This window comes from Vipera ursinii (assembly GCF_947247035.1).
Source record: "Vipera ursinii genome assembly, chromosome: 2".
NCBI classification, from domain to species: domain Eukaryota; kingdom Metazoa; phylum Chordata; class Lepidosauria; order Squamata; family Viperidae; genus Vipera; species Vipera ursinii.
Window position 1 is genome coordinate 188,055,524 of NC_139513.1, and position 25,034 is coordinate 188,080,557.

At 37.0% G+C, this 25,034-nt stretch overlaps 1 protein-coding gene across 1 annotated transcript in view; it reads right to left on the minus strand.

Annotated features, from left to right (window-relative positions):
• The window catches only part of POLQ (DNA polymerase theta), a gene marked incomplete at its 5' end in the record, with an annotated part of 84,263 nt that overhangs the window by 48,004 nt on the left and 11,225 nt on the right, over positions 1 to 25,034 (minus strand). The window contains 7 exon segments of the mRNA XM_083353467.1: positions 3,382 to 3,580; positions 4,521 to 4,663; positions 16,237 to 16,449; positions 18,069 to 18,215; positions 18,298 to 18,439; positions 20,143 to 20,359; positions 22,773 to 22,881. Of these exon segments, the coding sequence (XP_083209593.1) occupies positions 3,382 to 3,580; positions 4,521 to 4,663; positions 16,237 to 16,449; positions 18,069 to 18,215; positions 18,298 to 18,439; positions 20,143 to 20,359; positions 22,773 to 22,881 (1,170 nt within the window).

Genomic DNA, 25,034 nt, shown 5'->3' on the forward strand with positions numbered 1-25,034 from the left:
TGTCCTTAGGGAATGCGCAGATGAGCTGGCTTGCGTTCTCACAGATATTTTCAATCTCTCATTGCAGCAGGCAGTGGTCCCATCGAGCTTTAAGGTGGCCATCATCTTGCCAGTGCCAAAAAAGTCCACTATTACAGGCCTCAAAGATTACCGCCCGGTTGCACTGACATCCGCCATTATGAAATGCTTTGAGAAGTTGATAAAGGACATTATTGTATCTAGCCTCCCACCAGCATTTGAACCGCTTCAGTTTGCCTACCGACCAAATCGCTCTACGTAGGATGCTATTTCTTCCATTCTCCATCTGAGCTTCAAGCACTTAAAGGAAAGAAATACTTATGTGCGTTTGTTGTTTGTTAACTTTAGTTCGGTGTTTAACACAATCATTCCCCAGCATCTAGTAGATAAACTGGGCCTTTTAGGCTTAAACACACCTTTGTGCAACTAGATTCTTGATTTTCTTACCAACAGCCCCAATATGTGCGAGTTGGAACAAATACCTCTAATACCATTTTCTTGAGCACAGGTTCTCCTCAGGGCTGTGTCCTAAGTCCATTGCTGTTCACCCAGTTGACCCATGACTGTTGTGCTAGGTTTGCCACCAACCATATTGTGAAGTTCGCAGATGATACAAAAATAGTGGGCCTTATTCATGATGACAATGAGGAAGCTTACCGCAAAGAGGTTGAGGGATTGGTGAACTGGTGTAAGGAAAACAGCCTAGTTTTAAATACCAGGAAAACCAAAAAGATCATTGTCGAATTTAGCAGAGGCAGGCACAGCCACACTTCTCTGTGCATTAATGATTCACCTCTGGAGATGGTTACCAGCATCAAATTCCTGGGTGTGCAGCCAACGAGTAGGGTGGCTTGGTTGCTCAACAGTGAGAAACTGGTGAAGCAGGCACAGCAGCACCTGCATTTTCTGCGTCGCATGAGAAAGGCACATGTTCCTTCCCCTGTCCTGACCACTTTTTACAGGGGGACGATTGAGAGCATCCTGTCATATAGCATCACAGTCTGGTTTGGAAGCATCACTGCTTCAGACAGGAAGGCGGTGCAGAAAGTGGTGAGAATGGCCGAAAAGATCATTAGCAGTTCCCTCCCTCCCATCCAGGACACATCACAGAAGCGCTGCTTGATATCTGGGACACTACACATCCTCTTTATGACCTATTTTTCTTGTTACCTTCTAGGAGAAGGCTTCGTGGTATCCGTAGCAGAACATCCAGATTCAGCCATAGTTTCATTCCATACAGCATTAACCTTGTGAACTCTCAAGCTTCCTCCTTCCGTTATATATTCAAGATGGACAGTATTTAATATTTATTTGTTATGTATATGTAGGGGGATGGGTCTATACATAGGTTGTATATAGTATATTTAGGTGTGTGTCATGTATGTTTCACTTTGAGAGCGGGAAACTAAATTTAATTTTTGATGTGCCATGGTGCCCACAGTAAAAAAAGACAATAAAGGTATCTTATCGAAAGAATGGCAGGACCTGGGGGCAAAGTTAAAAAAGGGATCAGCTTAGAATCTCTAGTAGCCATAAACAATCTAATTCCAACCTCCCTTGAATTCTGCTGACCCTTATTTAATTCCATGGAGGTGCTAACCCTTAGTTGAGAATATTAATGTTTAACTAACTGTCAGTACTGATTGAAATTGGCTTTGTAGGGATTCTTAATTCTGTCCTCAAGTTCTGCCACTCCTTCTCCAACGAGTGGTACTTAAAGTTCTGGCTCTCATAGCACCCTTACAGTCACATGCACAACATTTGGGTTCTTGACAATCAGCCAACACTTATTGTTATGTACATAGGGGATGTCACACACTCATAGGGAATGTCACACAATGATAAGCTACTGACACCACCAGGTGGCAGGGTGCTCTGTCAGGATTGGCAGGGCATCCTTTGGCGGGAAATCCGGATATTGGGATTGGTTCGAAGTATACCTGGCTAGGTATATAAAAGGGGCAGTTGCCCTTTGTTAGAGTTAGTCTGTGCTGAAGCAATAAAGTGTACTATGTTGAACCCTGTGTCCTGAGTTGTCCATCTTGGCCATGCGATCCAGAACTCACGATCTAACACTTATGATAGTTGCAGCGTCTGTAGTGTGCAGTGTCCACAGATTATTGACTGTGACTCTGGGCCTCCCCGTGCTCACTGAACTGTTTAAAAGGGGAATGTGTGGGAGGGCTGGTTTGCTGAAGGCAACCGTTTGAATAGCTCCTGTTTCATGGTTCATGTTTGCTCTCTTTGCTCTGTTTGCTCTGTTTATGTTTTTATGTTAATAAATTTGGCAGGCTTAGTTCCAGCCTCTTGCCTTCTTGTAAAAGGGGTTGTCCCTGCCTTTTCTGCAGGGCCGGTAGTAGGCTGGTACAGAACACTCACAAAGACCTGCGTCCTCCTTTTCTCTGCCCCTCTCTGCTCATCTATAGCACCCTGTCTTCCAATTTGGGTGTGGCCTGCATGGAGCTCCCCCACCCCCTTGTGCCACCCATATGCTCCTTATCTCCTGCTGCTTCCTGCTTTCCAATTAACCATTTGCACATTTTGGGATTACAGGGGCAACCAGGACTGCAGGACTGCTGTTGCTGACAACATGCATTATAACTTCATTGCCTAGAGACAGCAATTCCAGTCCAAATTGCCATCATAACCCAAGGACTATCTGTGCAGATAAATAATTTGTTTTTCCATTTCTGGTGTCAATACAAACATATACATGTGAGAGTAGCAAACCAATTGATTAACTAATAGAAGAGCCACATCATCCAGCAGTTTTATGAGAGACATGAATATATGACTTCACGCTTTCTATAGAAGACATGAGATTGCTGCAGGTCAGCTGATAAAGGACTACAATAGAGGATAAGGGTGCATTTCATGTATCATCACAACAGTGTCCCAGGTATAGCTCTTCCACAGATGGGATAAAAAATAAATAAAATAATACCTGCTTAGCATAAAGTAAATAAATTAAATGTCATTGATTAAAAGACAGCCAAGTTAGTTTATGGTGGCAAAAGTTCAGAAGTGGGGGACCTTTTTCAATTAATCAATTGTATTCAAAGGCATAAGCTGAAAACCTAAAGCTGCTTAATAAAATGTGTTAGTTGTATCATATGCTACCAAACTCCTGATTAAAAATAAGCCACAGATTTATTTCTGATTGGACATTTACTATATTAGATTGCCAACATTTATGAAGATAAGCATGTATATCTAATATGTATTCAATTGTAAATTCAATTACCATTTATTTATTGTAATCAGAAAATATAATTACTATAAAGTACTACAAATGTTTCCTGATCTACATTTCCTTAATTGTAATTAAAAATACTCAATTCATATATAAATTAGCATTTTTACCTTTGCCAACGTCCGTTACTGAAATCATGATGAATTCCTTCTCAAGCAGCCATTTCACACAAGTTTCAATAGATCCCTCACAAATTTTCTCCTGCTCTCTCCTACAGTCTTGGAAGTCTCTCAAACTAGCTGCGAGGAGTGTACAGGATGCATAACTCTGGATGTCTTCTGAAGAGCTAGCTACTCCACTTACAATGATCTATCAGAATAAAAGGGTAATAAACATACTTGAAAAGATATAGGTTATTTTTGAAAGTTACCTGTTCAGGTTGGTGCACATATCAGGAACAGTTGTGTATAGTACATACATTTCAAACACTGACATATCTTCAAACATGTATAGATCTCTGTAACTGTAAATCAATATTCCCTTTAGGATAAACAAACATATAGAAATGTATTGACATTTGATTTTTTTTTGTACCTCTCTAATCTTGAGACTGTTGGGCTATATCTTAACCATGTGTCAGTACCCATTTATTATTAAGGGGAACTCTCTCTGATTCTATTTCTTCTATTACTCTGGGTTCTGTCATACTCCTAGAGGAAAGGGGCAAAGACGCTGCGGGCTGTCTCTTTGTTTTCTCTATCACTACAATGAATCCCTTTTGCTGTCTCTGCATACTTGCTCTTTGAACTGTCTCTCCCTTAATGGAAACTTGGGGTGAGAAAGAAATGTGCCTCTGGCCATCTGGCTTATCTCCCATTTCAGAAGGGAAGGTGCAAAGCCCCAACATCACTATGAGCCTGGGAAAGACCGGTGTTATCAGCTCTTTCCCACAACGGGCGTAACACCTAAGGATGGGCCCGTTCAAACTGACCAGATGAACTATTGGGGTGGGGTTTGCTGGGGATTCTTTTAACCTATTGATCTGAGCGTGAAACCCTCAGATCCTATGTATTATGCCTGCTATCAGCTTCTCCTAATAAAAGTTCCTTTTGGAAGCAACTGCTTCCATGAGTTCTGCTTTCTTAGGATGAAGTATTGAGATGGGCCCTGACACCATGAATTTATGTTTAAGGCAACTTGAAGAGAATTCCTACAAATGCACATAGCAGCTTCATAGAAACAGTGCAAAATCTTGTTAACAAATAATATTTACATTATGAATGTTTTACTCATTCCTGGCATTACATACCTCAAGAATTGCCCGTAACATACTGGAGGTGATTCCTTCTCCCTTGAGGCTAAGCAAACAGCTACCCACTGGCTTCATACCACCATGGAGAAGAGCAATTCCTTTTGATTTTTCAGAGGGCTTACACACCAAAATGCTCTCACCTGTTACATACAATGTTGTAAATTAGAAAATGTTATATTGGTTCAGCAGCATTCCCATGCATAAATAATATTTGACTACCTAGGTCAAATGGTTGCAAGCATATTTATGCAGGACTTGGCCACTGTTATTAAGGAGTAAACCTATATTTGATCACTTATATTCTTTGTTCCCTATAGCTTTTTTCACATGCTGAGCATGCTGTTCAATATTTTAATAAACAGATACATGAAAAACAACAATAAACTTACTTGGATTTTGGACTGATTTTAGTATATACAGTTATGGCTGAAAATTAGCGTTGAAACCTGAGTATTATTAAATCAGTAAAACTTTTATTATCTATTTTTCTAGTCAAAATATTGATCTGGCTGCTGTTTCTTACATAATAGCAAGATTACATAACACTTGTCCTATCAGGCTCAAGGAAGACTTAGTGGAGGGAGGATCACATGAAAGGAGTATCAATGGCAACCAATCCTCTTAAAGACTTGTTCATGGAAAATAAAGTGATTACTTTACTTTCCAGGTATTTGCATTATATTGAATTCCAGTATGACATGGTCACTCTCACCCATGTTTCCTGCAGTTTCAACAAAGCAGGGTATCTATCAATTAGGAAAATGGAAAATATAGAACCCAATCACCACTTCCAAAATGAAGCCAAGTACTGAAACCCAGAAAGGGTTTTCTTAAGCCAGCTTCATTTCCAGCCAATTTATACAGGGTTATCAAGTGACTTAAGGCTGCAAGGCTTTAAAAAAACATGTTCTCGAGCATGTAATCTGACCAAAACATTACTCAGTAGAAATGAAACGTAGAATAAATAATGTAACTATTCATATAAGGTTTCTCTTCTAACAGCTATTCTTTTGTTTGCTACTGCAACAATTCCATAATTATATAACTGACCAACCATGCAATGGCTTTTTAAAAATCTGAATTCTACATAACTTGGCAAATCTTGAACCAAAATAAAGTGAAAGAAAAAAATTACATTATACATTGAAAAAGTATGAAGAATGATGCTTAGCATTTATAACACTGGGATACTTTTAACCTAAAAATAAAATATATTAGACAAGAAATCACACTGACTTTGTTTTGTTTTGAGGACAGGAATAAGCAGGTACTAAACTGCGTCTCTCATTTATTTATTCTACCATCATGGTCGATGTTGAGAAATAATGGAAATGGCAGTTTAGCAACAACCAGAAGACCACATATTGCTCATGTCGATGTAATATTATTCTACTTTGCCTGACAAGCACACTGCCTAATCTTATTTTTAAAATTATACCTCCCCTTTCCTCAGGGATTGTGGTGGGAACACCAGATGAAGAACAGGGGTCCATCCATATTGATGGAGGTAGTGGAGGACCTTTTCAGCAAGATGGGACACTTCATCATGTTCATGTAGGAAGGACACTACGATAGTAATGGGGGACTTCAATTTCCTGACATCAACTGGAGGACTAATTCTGCAGCAAGTGACCAATCAAACAGGTTCCTGACTAATCTAGCTGACAACTTTGTTGACCAAAAGGTAGAGGAGGGAAAGAGTAGGTCAGAACCCATTCCTATTTTATTTCATTTCTATCTATCCTCTCTGATCTAAAAACCTTTCTCTGGGTTCTGCCTGCAGGGCTATTACTTTCACTTCCTCTATTCGCTACAATGTAATCCTTTACTTTGTTTATTGGATCTGTATCCTCAACAACTTGTTTCCTGCGTTATCTCTCTCTCTGAACTCTATCTTTTAAACTGTTAATAAAGAACAAAGGAGGAAATAAGGAATGTAACCTCAGTGCCTGGTTTATGTTTACACTCTCAGTGGAAGGTGTGAAGAAACCACTGACCTCGTTGCGTGAACTGGAGACAGGCCAATGTTACCTCCCCAGTTCCCACAACGGACATAACACTTGGGGATTGGCCATCCCACATCAGGCAGTTGATCTATGGGGTGGGGTCTTGTTTGGGGATACTATAATCTACTGCACTGCACGGGAAATCTCAGATCCGGTCTTATGCTGCTATCACCTACTCTTAATAAAAGTTCCTGTTTGGAAGAAATTGTTTCCAAGAGTTCTGCTTTCTTAAGATGTGGGTTTGAAATGGGACCTGACATTGCATAGAACAGCAACAAAGATGATTAGAGGACTGGAGGCTAAAACATATGAAGAACGGTTGCAAGAACTGGGCATGGCTAGTCTAGTGAAGAGAAAGACCAGGAGTGACATGATAGCAGTGTTCCAATATTTGAAGGGCTGTCACAGAGAGGAAGAGACAATCTATTTTTCAAAGCACCCGATGGCCAATGAACAATGTATGGAAACTGATCAAGGAAAGATTCAACTAGAAATAAGGAGAAATTTTCTGATAGTAGTGAGAACAATCAACCAATGGAACAGCTTTCCTTCAAAAGTTGTGGGTGCTTCATCACTGGAGGCATTCAAAAAGACAACCACTTGTCAGAAATGGTATAGGATCTCCTGCTTGGGCAGGGAGCTGGACTAGATGATCTACAATGTCCCTTCTGTTATTCTGTATCCGGATGCTTTTTGTTAAACATAAATGATTTATATAGCAGTTTCAGATCATGGAAGTCAATTTAGTTCCATGTTTTCGAAGGCATTATTTCAGCTTTTGAAGGTACAAATTAATTTTTCATCAGCCCACCACCCTGTTACAAACAGGGAGGCTAAGAAGACTGACCAGATGTTGCAACACTATTTAAGGTGTTACTGTACATACAGACAGGACAACTAGCTGTCACTGACACCATTAGCTGAATTTGCATATAATTCTATCCATGCTGTATTACTGCAAAAGAACAAAAGTGGAGTCCTACAACCCTGCACCTACACCTCCAAAACATTCACTGAAAGAGAGAGGAGATGGGCAATCTGGGAGAAGGAGGCCTTCCCCATTAGGTGGAGCCTGTTAAAGTGGCGACACTATTTAGAGGGAAGCAAGGTGCCACCTGAAGTATGGACAGATCACAAAAACCTAGAGGCACTGAAGACCCCCCGCAAACTGTCCCCAAAACAAGTGCGGTGGGCACAGTACTTTAATTGTTTCAACTTCACTCTAAAGCACATACCGGGATAGCTGATGCACTATCCCGATTGCCCCAGTACAAAAGCGAACACAAAGAGGTCAACAAAGCAATTATCCCTAATTCACAACCTGCGGCACAACTCACACCTTGCAGAACCCTTAATCCAGGAGCGAAGAAGATAAAACGAGAGCTCCTCACCAATCAATGGTTCCAAGATAATCAAACCTCCTTAACATGCAGGCATGGTTTGGCATATAAGGGGGGGAAACTGTATCTACCTGAAGCCCTCCACCCTCAGTGCTCTCAAAAACAGCCATGATGTAAAACAGGCTGGACACTTCGGATATTCTTCATTTGTCTACCACTTATAAACCCAGTTTGGTCACCATGAATTACCTGTTGCAGTACCCTCATTAATCTGTTAGCTAAAACCTTAGCAAATATCTTGTAGTCCGTATTCAAAAGTGATATTGGTCTATAATTTTTTGCTTGAGTGACATCCTGATCTTCCTTCGGAATCAAAGAAATAAAAGCAGTTTTCCAAGACGGAGGCACCCCTCCTCCCATTTGAATTGTCTGAAACAATTCCCTTAATGGCTTTACCATCTCTAACTGTAAATTTTTATAATACACAGCAGTCAGCCCATCCGTCCCTGGCGCTTTACCCACTTTCAATTGTTTAATTGCTGAAAGAATTTCTTCCTCAGTTATCAATTGATTCATCTCTTCCTTTTGTTCTTGTGTAAGAACAGGAATACTAGCATTCATCAAATATACATCAATATCTGCCTCGCTAATCTTATCTCTAGCATATAACTTAGAATAAAAATCAACAAAAGTTGATTACCTTACCCTTATGTTCTATTCTATCTATATTAGAAGCCCTTTGCTTCTTCCTTAACAAATAAGCTAACCATCTACCTGGTTTATTGGCATTGCAAAAAGTATTATGTCTAGCATACCGTAGATTAGTTGCCACTTGATCAGCCATCAACTTGTCAAACTGTCCCCTTAATAAATTAATTACCTCTTTAATCTTCACATCCGATGGATTCAGAATTAAAGCCTTTTCTTTTTCCCTAATTTCATTCTCTAATTCTTTCCTCCTAAATTCCAGATTACGTCTATATTTGTTATTCAAATATATTAACACAGCTCTCATGTAAGCTTTACAAGCATCCCAAACCATTTCAATAGAAGTACCCTTATGCATATTGATTTAAAAAAAAAACCCTTCATCTGTTTTTTACATTCTTCCACATTTTCCTGATTTCTAAACAGGTTCTCATTTAGACGCCAGGAGCGCCTATCTCTATTATCCTTATCTATCTTTAGCCAGACTGGACTATGGTCAGACATAGTTCTTGGACAGATCTTAATCTTCTTAATCCTAGAAAAGAAATCATTGGTAATTAATATAAAGTCAATCCTAGAAAAAGATTGATGTCTATCAGAAAAAAAGGTATAATCCTTTTCTTGCAGATTCCTTTCTCTCCAAATATCTCGCAGCTCCAAATCATCCTTCATCTCAAAAAAGGATTTAGGCAGTTTAGCGTGACTTGGAACACTTTTAAAAGAACCGCTCTTGTCCATTTGTACATCCAAAACACCATTCCAGTCTCCCATGAAAATAAAAGATTTATAATCCAACTGAGTAATCTTGCTGTGTAGTAAACTATAAAAATCTGTTTGTTGTTGATTAGGAGCATATAATCCAACCAAAAGCGTTTTTTTGCCTTCTAATAACAAATCTATTATAACATATCTTCCTTGTTTATCTGCTTCAATTAACTCCGCTGTCAAGGTATTCTTAACATAAACAACGAACTCTGTTCGTTGCAGAGGCAATAAATTGTGTACCCAGTCTTGAATTTAATAAGTACTTTTGGTCCATAACTCTAATATGTGTTTCTTGTAAGCAAATAACATCAGCCTTAAATTGTTTTAAATATTGAAAAATTTTCTTTCTCTTCTGTGGTGAATTTAAACCATTAACATTCCAAGTTAAAAGCTTAGTCGCCATCCTTCGCGACCCGAAACTTTTGGAGCGCTTCTTCCAGGATCCCCTTTACATTCTTAGGTCGCGCCCCTCCCACAGCTTCGCTATAGGTACGTTTTGGAGGTCCCATGACTTTCTGCTGGTCTTGTTCTTGCTCTCGTCTCATTCGTCTCGAGGCAGCACGCGTCATCCTCTGGTCTCTAGCCTCTTCCGATGATACTGAAATTTGATCCACTCCTGTAGCTTTCTCATCTATCTGCGTTGTTCCTTCAGCACCTTGTACATTCTCACTACGTAGTTGAGGCTCTCCCTCACCATTCTTCTTTGTAGATTCCAAAAGTGGTATGGGGGTTGCTTTTAAAACATTACTGTAAAAATCACGTGCCTGCATCACTGTAATAAGGCGATGTCTCGTACCTTCATGCATCACCACCATACCCACTGGTATCTCCCATCTGAACTTAATATCACGTCGCCTTAATTCTTGTGCTAAAAAAGCAAACTCCTTCCTTCTCCTTAAGTTTCTTGGAGGGATCTCTTTTAAAACCAAGACTTCTTGCTCAGCAATTACAAATTTAGTATTGTAAGTGGCTTGAATGACCTCATTTCTAATTGCTCTCTTTGTAAAATAAACCACCACATCTCTGGGTAATTTCCTTTGTCTTGCAATCCACGAATTGACACGGAAAATTTTATCTATATCTTCCATAATTACATCTGCTGGTCGCCCCAGCACCCCTTCCAGAGCCTCAGAGACTATTTCCTTCCAATTTTCTTTAGGATCCTCTTTTAAGCCTCTGATCCTCACAGCAAACTCCATCTCATGATACTGTACCAAGATCAAATCACTATCAATTTTCTCCACCACATTCTCAGTCTCTGACATTTTTGCATCTAATCTGATATTATTTTGGCTGAGATCTTTCACTCTTTCATCCAAACGCTCGATACATATAGCCATGCCTTGAAGTGCAAGTAAAATGTCTGCCCTTATTTCTGTTAGCTTCTCATCCAGCTTTTCATCCATAACCTCAGCTAGTTTTTCTGTTAACTTCTCATCCAGCTTTTCATCTATAATCTCAGCTAATTGTTGCAATTGCTTTTCCAAAGCTTCTTGCATCACATTCTGCAAATCTTTAACTGTAAGGGCTGGTGCAGGTGCAAGTGCAGGGGCAATAAAGCTTGCAACGAAGACTGCTGCACCGGAGAAGCCCCCGCGCTTCTAAGAACTTTAGAAGATTTAGCCGCCATTTTCACCCACTATTGCCTGCTACGCACTTTCGCTTTCAAACTCCGCAAAGTCCATTGAGTTAAAGATCAAAAGTCCACTTTCACCTGAGTCTCCTGTATCGCTCTGCCTGCATCCTAGTTCTCCAAAGTTCTTTCTTGCTGGCAGGGATGGTTGCGAACGCCCTGTTCTGCTCCAAAAATCCCGGAGCAGAAGCGCCTCGCAGCCCGGAGCAAACCCAGGCTTCAGGGGGGCTCAATCCTTCAGCCGCCAAAACCTTAAGTTCTGGCGGCCCCGGAGAGCTCTACCCCTACCTGGGTACTCGCCCCCTCCTCTTCTCCCAAGGAGGGGGCTTCCGAGCCGCCAAAACAGCTGATCGGCGGCTCTACGGAGCCGCGGGGTTGACAGCCTGAGAATCGCTGCCTCCAGCGATGCCTTGCCACCCGGAAGTCACTTCGTTCTCATTATTATAGACTTTTTAGAATAAAACAATGCTGGACTGTTCTTTGATCTGTCTCCTCAGTCGGAACCATGACAACACTGATGAAAGAAACTGGAGCTCCGGTTTCCTAGTCCAATTTCGCTTTGTCTGGAGACCCATAGGTCGGAAAGTTGCCCTGGAGAGGCAACGAGGAGGAAGGGAAACCTTGAGAGTTCAGAGCCTACGATGGTTGGTCCAAACGGACCAAGGGAACTCTTTAAACAGCCAGGAGAAAGGCTGCCAGCAAATATGCAGAGAGCCTAGGCCATAGACAGCCGGGAAAGAAACAAAAGCGGCAGTGACACCAAACAGCTGACTGTCAACGTGTGAGATCTGGGTGACATTGTCCTTAATATCTCTTCCCTATGGATTTTTAAAATATAAATCCCTGAACTGGATAATTTTTAAAAGTAAAAACCCTAGGAGGACTCGGGAAGAAGAGAGTTAAAAGCAGTGAGAAATCTGAAATGGGGGAACAAAATTAAGGAATATAAAAAATACGCAGAGAAGACTTGAGACTGGTTGAAAAAATAATAATTTTTTCAGGGTAACTTTTTTGATTTGGGAAGACTTTTTTACTTTGTTGTGAAAGAGCATTTTAAATAAAGTTTTATTACTGGATAGAGACATTACAATTAATGAGGACATCTAGTGATGAAGGAAGATACTACAATAATACAGAAACAGTCAGAAGAGTGTTGACCTTGAAACAACACCTGTGCTAAACAAAGAACATTCTCTGACTCTACAAAAAAAATCAAAGACTTTTTTTATATATAACTGTATCTTTTAACTCTAGAGATAACTATTATAGAAACTACTTAGAGACAGGGTTTTTAAAAAATATCTTTGAACTGACAGAAATATCTGGACTAGATTTATGCAATTGCCTTTTGTTGTTGTTGGGTTATACCTTAAAGCAGTTGGCCCTTTTTTAAACTTGGATTATAGCCTAAAGCATTTGGTTCTTTTTAAACTTGGATTACAGCCTAAAGCAGTTGGCTCCCTTTTAAATTTGGATTATAGCCTAAAACAGTTGGCTCTTTTTAAACTTGGATTATAGCCTAAAACAGTTGGCTGTTCTTAAAGTTGGATTATAGTCTAAAGTAGTGGGATTTTTTCTAAAGTTGCATTATAGCCTAAACCAGTTGGCTTGTTTTTTGTTTTTTGTTCTTTTCCTCTCTTCTCCCTGTGGATTTACAAAACTTGCTTGCTTGAACAACTTCACTAAAATTACAAAAAAAATCTGTACCCACCATGACATGTTGATGCCCTTTTTCACTATCTGTACCTCTGTCACTATTGACACTCGGCTTTTTTGCTTATCCGTAAGATTCTCAATAATTATCTTAGTTTTTTCTTTATTAATTTTTAGTCCCGCTATTTCACCATATTGTTCTAATTTTCCCCACAATTTTGGAATCATCTCCAAGGGATCTTCCAAAATAAATACTAAATCATCAGCAAATGCTTGTAATTTATATGTTTCACCCTTTATCCCCAACCCTCTCTAATTTCTGTATCTTGTCTTAATATTTCGATTTAAAACTTCCAAAGTGAAAATGAATAACAGAGGGGATAGAGGGCATCCTTGCCTTGTCCCTTTCCTTATTTCAAAGCTCTCAGTACAATCTCCATTCACAATCATTTTGGCTGTTTGTTTATTGTATATTGTTTTTACCATATTTATAAAATTCTGTCCAAAGTCCATTGTTTGTAATTGATGAATCATAAATTGCCATGAAAGATTATCAAATGCCTTTTGAGCATCTAAAAATATTAATGCCATTTGTTTCCCTGGATGTAGCTCGTAGTATTCCAATACATCTATTATCACTCTTAAATTACAAATACAAAATAGATATGAAAAAGATATGAAAATGTATGGATTTTATAAAGAACAAAATGTGTTTGATAAGATATTATTAACTTCTGATGAGAAATTAATTAAGAAATTGTATAATTTTTTGTTAACTTTAGAGATGGAAAGTGAAAAAATTAAAGGGACAATGATAAGGTGGGCGGAAAACTTTGGTTATAATATAGAATTAGAAAAATGGCAAAAATTGTGGGAGAGAAATCATAAATTGACAATGTCAACTGCATATAAAGAAAATTTGTATAAAATGTTTTATAGATGGCACTTACCTCCAGCTAGATTAGCAAAAATGTTTAAAAATGTATCAGGTAAATGTTGGAAATGTAAACGTAACTTAGGTACATATTATCATATCTGGTGGACATGAGACAAGGTAAAGGCTTGCCATGAAAAAAATACATGCTTGGCTAGAAAAAATATTAGGAGAACATGTAGTATTTAATCCTGAATTTTTTTTATTAGGTATAGTACCAGAAAAGATTAATAAGCAAAATTTATACCTGGTTTTACATATTGTAACTGCAGCAAAAATAAGCTATGCACAATGTTGGAGAAATGAACAAATACCTTCAGAAGAAGAGGTAATAAAAAAGATATTGGAATGCGCAGAGTTGGACAGATTAACTATGAGACTGAAAGATAAAGAAGAAACAAAATATTACCAAAGCTGGAATTTATTCTACAAATGGTTAGAAGAGAGAACCAGACTCGATTATGTATTAGCATTTTATGAATCCAGATCGCACACTGTTTGAAAAACTAATATATGTATGTAGAGGTTAAAAAAAATAATAAAAAACTTTATTAAAAAATTTACAAAAAATTCTGCTTTTGCACTGTCTTCTGGAATATCAAGTCCAGCAAGTCAGGGATCTATTGAAGCAATGTTACAATGAGAGAAGGCAAACAATCTCCAAAAAGAGATGCATGCAACTTTACAACTAATGCAAGAAATGATGCAGAAGAATCACCAAGAAACAAAAAGCAATCTTGATAAGCTAAATGAGCAAATGCTTGATATAAAGAAACAATTTGAGGTTCACCAACAAATGATTCTTAAAAATGAACAAAGAATTCAGAAGGTGGAAGATCAATCAGAAGATACTGGAGAAAAAATTGAAGCACTAATGACAGAGAATGAAAGATTAGAACAAGCAAATCAAAACTTAGAAGGAGGAGTCACTGCTGTGGAAAGCTGTACACTACCTGAGACTCCAGAACATACCAAAACATAAAGAGGAAGATATAGCAGAAGTGATTATTAATCTATTATCAGAGGCCCTAAAAATTGAAAGATTGGAGATGCAGCAAGAAGTGGATGAAATATTTAGAATGAACTCAAGTTACGTGAGGAAACACAAATTGCCCAGAGAAGTCCAGGTAAGATTTATGAAGAAAACAAGGGATGAGATATTAAGAAGAGTCAGAAATTACTCATTACAATATAAAGAAATAGTAGTGCTGAAACAGATTCCCAAGAGAATAAGGGATACTTGAAGACAATATCATTTCTTGACTACAAAGCTGATTGCAAAAGGAGTAAATTTTAGATGGCTGATGCCAGAAGGGATTCTAATCAATTGGAATAATAAAAGATATCGATTGGATTCAGTGTGGAAGGTAAAGGATTTTGATGAAAGGTATAGAGCATTTCTGGGAGAAAGAACACAATATCAACAAGAGGATGGAAGAAGCCAGAAAAAGAAAGAACAAACAATAGAGGAAACAACTACACAAGTGGAAGAAGAAAAAGAGATGAATCAAGAAGGTGAGGGAACAGTAAGAGAGTAGAGGATTACAAGATCAACAAGACCTAAATATAAATAAATTAAAATGGAGAAGGAAAATGGATTTTTTTCAGTGAATATAAATGGCTTGAATTCCCCATCAAAAAGAAAAAGAATTTTCAAACAACTACAGAAATTAAACATTGATATGTTTGCAAGAGACACACACAAAAAAACATCATCATAAATTATTGGAAAATCCAAAACTTGGAAAACTTTATTACACATCAGCTCAACAAAAAAAGAGTAGTTATATATGTTAAAGAGACAATAGATTCCAAAATGATTTATGCAGATGAAGAAGGAAGAATATTAATGGTAGAAATATTTTAAATCAAAAACAGATACTTTTGATAGCAATATATACACCAAATAACAGACAAGAAGAATTTTATGAAAACTTTCACAGAAAAATAGTAGAAATGGAATATCAAAATATATGCTTAATTGGGAATTTCAATGCAGTAAGTAAACAGAACATTAGACTATAAAAGCAGTAAATCAGGGAAACAAGGAAGAAAAAGATTACCTAAGACTTTTTTCAACATGATAGAGGAAATTGGTGTAGAAGATATTTGGAAAGAAACAAACCCAGGAATATCACAATATACATTTTATTCTAATAAACCTTGGTCCAGAATTGATATGATTTGGATGACGCCTGACTGAAGGGTTAATATGCAGGAAATTGAAATAGAATTAGGTACTTGGACAATCATAATCCTCTAAAAATAGTGTGGAAAGGAATCCAGAAAAAAGAAAATATTTAAAAGACAAGTGGAAATAATAAAACATAAACTAAATTTAATAGAAGCAGAAAAACTGGCACAGAAAATTAAAAGGGCAAAGCAAACCTTCTTTCAAAATGCAAATAAACCAGGAAGATGGTTAGCTTATAAACTTAAAAAAACAGGAGAAAAAACTGATAAACAATTTAGTAGATGAAAAAGACTGTTTACAATTTAAAAATGAAGCAATAAAAAAAATAATTAAAGAAGAAACTCCATGGGAGAAAATGACTAAGTATGTGGAAGAAAATAATTTACCAAAACTTTAAAGTTTTGGACTTTAAAGTATGATAAGATTCATGTTGTTCTAGTTACAAACATAAAACAGATAAAGGGCTCTAAATGCATTTACCTATAGTATCTACTCCTTTCCTTCCAGCTCTTCCAGCCATTTGTTTGTATGTCAAGATATCCAACAGTCTGCTACCAAATACAGGAGTTCGGATAATTACCCGACGTGCAGGCAGATTTACCCCCGAAGAAAGTGTGGAAGTTGCTATTAAAACTCGCAGGACACCTTGACGGAAAGCTACTTCAATTATATCCCGTTCATCAAATGTCAAACCTGAAAAATAGTTTTAAGATAAATATGCTTTATAAGTTTAATATATAGGTGGCATTTTTCATTTTCATTAAAAATTTCAATTAGTTTACAATAAAATGGTAAAAATAATAATTAAACTTTTCAATTAAAAGTTAAAGGAATTAACAATGCTGGTAGAGAAAACAAACAAAAATATTCTCCCTGCTCTTGATCGTGAGATCATTCTAAAACAAAAAAGACGTTCCTTTGTACCACTGCTAACTGAGCAATGGTGTCTCATGGCATCCACAATGAAATAGTTCTGTTCACTATTACAGTCAAAAGCCCACAATACAGGATATTTTAAAAAGCACAAAACCCAGACTAAAAGCTGCTTATAACAACTTAGATGAAAATCAAAACATGCAAACCTTTACTGAAATTAAGCACACTGAATTTTCCTAATCAGGAAATGTTTGGGGCAAATGTAAGTGTAAAAGTTTGTTACACTGTTGGAGATGCCCAACATTTGGTCTTATAAAAGTTACATAAAAACAGAATTTGAACCCCCTATCTGTAAAAGTCCTTCCTGCCTTTAATTTCAAACTTACTTGAAAAATGTGTGTTGTTCTTAACATCCATCACTAACCTCAACTCCTTGTGAGGTTTAGCTTTTCTGATACCTTCTATACTTTCAGAATTACTTCTATGTACTTTAGTGACATGCCCCTCTTTCCTTTTTTTAATGTGTTCTTTTCAATTTGTAGATATTCACTTAATGATTTTTCTAACCACATTAGCTTTTGCCATCCTCCATTTTTTCTTTTTAGGATATCCTTTTGTACCTTAATTATCTCTCCTTTTTTGTAGCCATCTATTTTTTCTTCCTTTTACGAACAACTCTGACTTCATGGAATCCTACTGACTTTATTAAAGTGTATAGTTTCAAGGTAGATACCATACATGTACAACAATTTCTGTTAATATTGACAATTCCAATATTACATGCTCCTTCCTGCTTACAATTCCTACAATTTTCTGAATTGCTTATTGTGTACAGGCCAAAACTCATGTGATTCTGCTGAGATGTTGGTTCCCTGCCTGGGAAGTAGTCATCTCGTGAAGACCAGGTGGAATTAAAAAAAAAAAGTCACCAGTGCTGATACTTTTATTAGTTCTGGTTAATTTAATCCTGATCCTCTTGACAGTGCTACCAAGTTCATTACCTGGGATTTCTCTTCAACATGAAAATTTTTAACATGCAAGGCAATTCTTGCTCAATTTCCGTTACTTCTGTGCTATTTAAATGTCTGTTTCTTCAACTGTTCTATTCTACAGTAATCATAAGAATCTTCCCATCATATTTTAGTTCATCTCTTACTTTATCTCCATATTTTCATTGTATAGACCACAATGGCCACAATTTATGTCAACATTTAGTGTCTTCATAATCTCAGCATAATTACTACCTCATTTCCTTCTTCTACCTGAACAGGAGTTTATCTGAAATTTTTACCACTAGTTTTATTTCCAATCATCACCAGTTTAAGGCCTACAGATCAAACCCAATGTGTTTTAGACATATTCTTCTCCATCTTTACATGGTCACAACATGCTAGAAATTTCACACCTATTGATAAGCATGATAACAAAAAGTGTACCTGCATGGTGAAAAGCAACTCCCCACTTGATGGTCCGCTGAAGCACACTGTCCAAGCCAGAAGGAGACTGCTTTAACTGAATCAACAACTTTTCTATCCCTTCCTGGCACAGCGTAACAGGTGAAAGGGTTGACATCTTTTGAAGATCTTCAGAAAGGAAAACAGCCTTAAAACCTTATGCTTTCTCTCCAACTCCCTTCTCTTCTTCTATCCCTTACTCTTGACTTACTCTTTTGTTGAATACTGCAGAATTCCCTGGCAATGATGTCTGCTAATTTCTCACACCAATTCTTTGTTGGACAAAATACAAGAACTGAATGTCCATCCTGAACTGTCTCATAACACAGAGTCACCACATGGTCCTCATCTCCCTAAACAATTGTAGAAAGTGACAATTACATATTAGGGCTATGGAAATAAAATGGAAGGTTTAAATATAAAATTCTTTAAGACAAAAAAGAAAGAGGATTAGGATTGCCTGAGTTGTATTTGTAAATTGTATTTCGCAGTCTGATGTTTGGGGGTGCTCTTGAGAAGTAAAAGAATGTTATAATTAGAAGAACACAAGCTGAGATTTGGATGGTTTTGCTTTTTAACATACAAGAAAGTTAAAGAAAATGTAGAAAGTTAAAGTAAATCATGTTAGGAGTGCCATACTAAGAATATGGAATAGATATAAAACCAGGCTGTGTCCAAAAATGTCTTTACTGATTTCAGCACAAGAAGCATTTTATAGAAAAGAAACAGCGAGCAAGGACAAACAGTTAACATATCAAGATTTGCTAATACAGGACCATGTAGAACTGAAGATGAAGTCAAAGAACAAATCACTACAGCTGGAGTTAGTTGTCAATGGTTTTCATATATATCTAAAATTAAGAAAAAGATTTAATATAGATTAAAAATAATTGTAATTGAAAAACATAAAACAAAATGTGAAACTGATTTGTTTACAAATGATAAATATATTTGCTGATATTTGAAGCCGAAGAACAAGTTAAAGAGTGCATGATAAAATGGTTAAGAATATTGATTATAGACAATTTATCAAAATAGTTTGAGATATTTTCTTACCTATCTTGCACACCCCAAATGCCCTCTGTAATCCCTGGTGCACCTTGCTTGCAGCTCCCTGAAAACCTTCTGACTCACATGGTGCTTCTCATGCAGCCCCGAGCGTATACTTCCTTATCCACACACTCTACCCTGCACACCCTCCCAACCTGTGTGGGAGGTACTGCGCAGGTTAGGAAGCTGTATGGAGGTCCATGAGTTGCTGTGCGGGACAGGGAAGATATACAGGGGGGCTGTGTGGGGTGGAAAGGATGTGGAGGGGTGTGGGGCAGAGCAGGAAGGGTGCATGTCTGTGTTAGAGAGTACATGGAGTGTGATATGGGTTGGGTGCATGGGGATGTGAGAGAGATGCTGCACATGCAAGGAGATTCAGTATGGGTCAAGAAAGATACACAGTAATGTGCAAGTGGCAGCACAGTGTGAGCAAAGAGGGGATTGGGGAGATTCTACAAATGGGGGGACTTTGCTTCCAGGAAGCTGGTATGATTAAGTTTATACTTCCTGCCAATTTCTCCACTGTCATGAGGAAGCTGTTAGTAAGTAATAGAAATGACGATCCTATGAGTATATATAGTATGCCATATACGGTACTACTGTATACAGTAATATGTAGATATGAACAGACCAATGGGAAAGAACATTAAAAGGACTGAAATTCACATTGTGACATTATTTAAGAGAGGAATTTTACAAAATAATGTGCTGTTGGCATATGACACCAGAGAAATTATCTAAGGTGTATAAAAGTATTTTTAGTCAGTATTGGAAATGTGAAAAACATAAAAGGTTATTTTTACCATACATACATGTGGGACTTGTGAGAGTAAAAAAATAAATACAAATACATATAATGATACAAAGAATTTTGAAGACAAATATTCAGATGAAACCAGAACTTTTTTTATAATAGTATAGGAATATTAATATACATAAAATGTTGCCATAATTTTATATTAAAAAGTAATATTGCATCAAACTAATTTTCAGTATGGGCAAATACCTTAATATTCAGTACAGGTTGAATTTCTCTCACAACTGCATTTGAAGAGTCATAAATCTTATTGCCAATTTTTACTTGTTCCAGAAGGGGTACTGGACGGAAGTCTGTGTGGTACAGTTCTGCATTTAGCCAGGAAGCCAGAAGATCCAAATTAGGAAGGGTGGCACTCATTCCTACAATCTGTATTTTATTACAAAATGTCTCTTCCATGATTTGTCTGCAGGAATAAACAAACCTATTTTGAATTTTGAAAACTGATTCCACTGCATATTTATTTATAGAATTTATTAACATATTAAATCACACTGATATGATGGTCAATAGTTTTATGAAATGAATTCTGTGTCTGTCAACAATTATTACTTCCTATTGATAGGGGAGCACGGATAGTAGAGCTGGATTTATGTATTATGTCAATTTATATTTCTGCCTATCCTGCAATTATAACACTGGTTAGCGCACACTGGGCTAAAAAACAAAATCAGCAACTACTAATAAAGTAATATTGTCCAGGAACAAGCCCAACTCAACCACAAAGAATACTAACATACTGACACAATTGCCTAACTTCAAGAACTCTTCAAGGACTTAGAAATGCTTCCAGGGTAATGGCCCTGCAAATCTCAGAGGGCATGGTGTTCCAGAGGGCACACACATTATAACAGACAGAATGCTTCCTGGCACCAGTTAATAGAGAGGGCTGGGAGCAATGCCCAATCTGTCGGGCATAATGGGCAGAAACTATCATGGAGAGTTGATTCTGAAAACATCTTAGCTCCTATTACAAGGAGCTGTATAGATAGTACTCAGAAGCCCAATGAATACCAATGCAACTTGTGGAGCAGCAGTGTAACATGGAAGAAACTGCCTGCACTAATGTGCTCTGGATAGATTGTAACTTTTGAGTGATCTTCAAAGGTAGCCCTAAGTAGAGTGACCATAGGGTGCAAAACTTGAAGTCTTAAACTTCTCCCAAAAGCTTTCTACTAGCCTACTTAGTAATTTAGCAGTTTCCTTTACCATTACACAACTTCCACAGTATAACTCATTTGGCATCCCCTCCCTAACCCTGATGTAAGAGAGAACAAAACATTTTGTTTAGCAAGGCTGCATTAGAGGGTTACTTCCCCTACCACAAGTTCTTGCTGTGGTGGAGAGGTTTCCTAGGAGGGCTTTGCAAAGAACACTAGGATTGTATGCTAACAGCTAAAGCAAGCAGACTTCTACTGTATATTGGGCAGCAGTGATAAAGAAAGATGCTGGAAGCGGAAGATCATTTTCATGACAATGGCGAAGTCATTTGTGGTATACCACACTTCTAGTTTACCAAGAAAACTACTTGAGTAGATAAGATAAAGCAATTAACAATATATTATTGGATGATAAGCTACTGAGGAAGAGCTAAGATTAGAGTACTAATGATGTTATGAGGTAGCTAGATTAAAGCCCTTCAGTTGCTGATGTTGCCATGCAAGAAAAGAAAATCTGAAGCTGCAAAGATAGAACTACGGTGGGAACATGGAACATATTGTAAGAAGCATAAAGATGGAAAGGCTCGATATGGTGTAACCTGACAAAATATTGGTATTTTAAGTGTAAACAAATTGGAAAGACTGGAATTGGACATTTTCAGTCAATCATGCTGTTTATTACTCAAGACATAAAAAACAAAGGAATGATGTAGTTTTCATTATCAGGAAGGATCTAGAAAGAGCAGTACTTGGTTGTAATGCAATCAGTGAACAAATAACATCAATTAGACTTCACAGAGAACCCCCTAATATGACAATTATCCAGGTTTATGCTCCAACAAAACTGACTGAAAAGAAGAGAAAGTTTATGAGTTTTATAATCAAGTTAAATTTGAAATCAACAAAAATGCAGGAAAGACATGTTGCTTATGGTTGGAGACTAGAATGCCAAAGTTAGAAACAGCAAGGAAGAAGGTTTAATTGGATTGCATAGCCTAGAAAACTGCAATGAAGCAGGAGAATGACTTATCAGCTTCTGTCAATCTCTTCATTTCTAATTGTCTTCAAACAACCAAAGCAATATGGACATCACCAGACAAAGTACACAAAAGTCAAACTGGCTATACTATTGGTAGAAAGAGATGGAGGATCTCAGTTAACAAAGGAAAGCGGGTGGTGATTGTGGTCACTAAATGAGGACTACCTGTATACAATATTTTGTCATTGGCTTCAGCAGTTGTTACTACCTGGCTAATCTCACAAGCTAAACAGAATTGCCCAATTATCACTAGGTAGAACATACACCAAGGTTATACTGGGGTATATGTATAAATAAAAAGTGAATTTTAATTTACTGAATACTTATTTATATAAAGTGAAGATTCATTCTAAGTGAGATTCAAACAATCCTTCAAATAATAAATAAAATGTATTAGGGACAACAGCTTTCCCAGAACTCATGTTAAGCACATTAAGAGTATATCTAAACAAATGATTTAGACAGCCATTCCAAATTAAGTCTAATTAGAAGTGGTCATTAAAAAGTGTTTATGGTTGTCAGGCAAATTATTTAACATTTTAACTAAATCCTTAAGTCCCAAATCTGCTTGTTTTAAAAGATCAAATAGTAAAGAAATCATGATTTTTCATACTACGTACTTGTTCTTTATTCTTTTAGTCAAAAAACAAATCTTTGCCAGCAGAAGTTCTAATAAATATCCTCTGTGAGAATCTCCTAACATGTGCAATTCATCCACAACAACTATTCCTATAAAAAGAAAGGAAGAGAGGGGAAAATGGAATATGCATATTTTAATTTGTCAAAGCAGATTCCAAAACAGTATCTATTATAAAAGGAAAAATAAACTATCAATAACCTTAAAACAAACTGCATGTATTGTATTCACTACAAAATCAAGTTTTCTCCAAAATAACTTAGGAAGAATATTTGGATTGTGTTCACCAAACGGAGAATACTATTGTAAATAATAATGTAAGCATTACATTATTGTAAACAAAGGTAGCAAATAATACAAGTAAGTTGCTGAAAAAGAAACAGGAAAATACAAACGTCTTCAATGAATACCCACATTTTTCTAATCCTCCCTTTACAAATGCTAGAAGTTGCGGTAGAAGCTTCATTCTACCTCCATTCAATCTGTCTAATGTGCAAGTAAAAAGATGGAATAGAGCTAGCAAATTGCATTCTATTTCCTCCTTCAATGGATTATTCTGTAGTCTATGGCAGGATTTCATAATAAATAATCTAGAATTCACAAGAAGTCTTGAGAGTAATCATATTTTCATGTGAAAAATTAACTACTCTTTAACTTTTTGTTTCAACAATATTGGTAAAGGTATCATGCACCATATACATTTTGTAATCCATTGTGTAATTTAAATAAGCATAAATACAAATTTCTCAAATGAAAAAAGTAAATACGTTCCTACATTTATCATCATCTCAAATACCTAAAATAAGAATAAGGTATACCACATCAGGTACAAATAATCAGAACATTATTAGAGAGGATCCGGGAGGAACCTGTCTTATTGAAAACTCAGGTATTTAGTTCAATTTGCTCTGTGTTGTTGAAGGACATACATTTACCATCTTCAGATAGTTATAGATGAAAGGGATTTATAAAGTGCTGAAAAAAGGTTTCTGGGAACTCCAGAACTTCATCATGTGACTTACAGGAAGCTCTCATTACTACTGTCAAAATGTTTGAGTCTACTATTAGAACGTAGATCTACATGGGGGTTATGGTAGGGGAAAAACTTTTGCTGTCCAGAAAAAACATTAAGGCAACGCTAAAGTTTGCTCATGATTATCTAGGTAAAGACCAGGATTTCTAAACAATGTGCTCTGGACAGACAAGGCAGATAGTCTTTGGCTAGAGCCCCAGAAGACACATTTGGGAAAACAAAAGACAGCATTTCACCAGAAGAACCTGATACCAAATGTAAAACATGGCGATGGAAATGTTATGGTTTGAGGTTGCTTTGCTGTATCAGGGCCTGAGCAAATCACCACCATAGATTCCAATATGAATTCTTCATTGTAAAAGAGGATACTTGAGGATAGTACGATATAATTTGGCAGAAGATTGAAGCTCAACTAAAAGAGGACTTTGCAACACCACAATTACCCTAAATATTCCTGTAAATCCACTAAGGAATGACTTTAAAAACCCCTACAATGAAAAGTTTTCGAATGGCCAAGACAAACCCCAGATCTAAATCCCATTGAGATACTGCAGGGTAATATGAAATGGGCTATGCCTGTAAGAAATCCCTTTAATTTGCATAGGTATAAAAATTCTGGAACAAAAGTAGGAACAAATTTCTCTCAGTTGACATAGAAACTGGTAGACAATTATAAAAAAAATTTTGAAGTTTTTTTTCTGCCAAAGGGGACAATGCTAGATATTAGATCAAAGGGGGTACCTACTTTTTCCACAGAAGGAAATGATATGTCTGTAATTATTTTTCTTGAAAAGATGATTGAAAAGTCAATTTTTCATAGTTCTTTTGTTCAGTTACATCACCTTTATCTTTATACATAGTTTGAATAAAGATAAAATATTGATATATCCACATATGTTAAAAAAATCTTTACATGGAACATTCTTGCTTTTTCACATTTCTGTAGAGAGCAGGCATGCACAGGTTTATTCCAAATCGTTATTTTTCTGCCAACCATTCAACAAATAGCTTTAATTTTCTCTCCTTCCCAATATAGCTACCCCTTTTTCATACCTCTTCTACGTTATTCTTTTTCATATTTTTGTCTTTGCTAGGGGGTAGGGGATGTATCCCCTTTATGGATTACTGCCTTGTCGTGGCGAAGGGGCTTGCGTAATTCAGTGAAGCTATGAGCTATGCCGTGCAGGGCCACCCAAGACAGACAGGTCATAG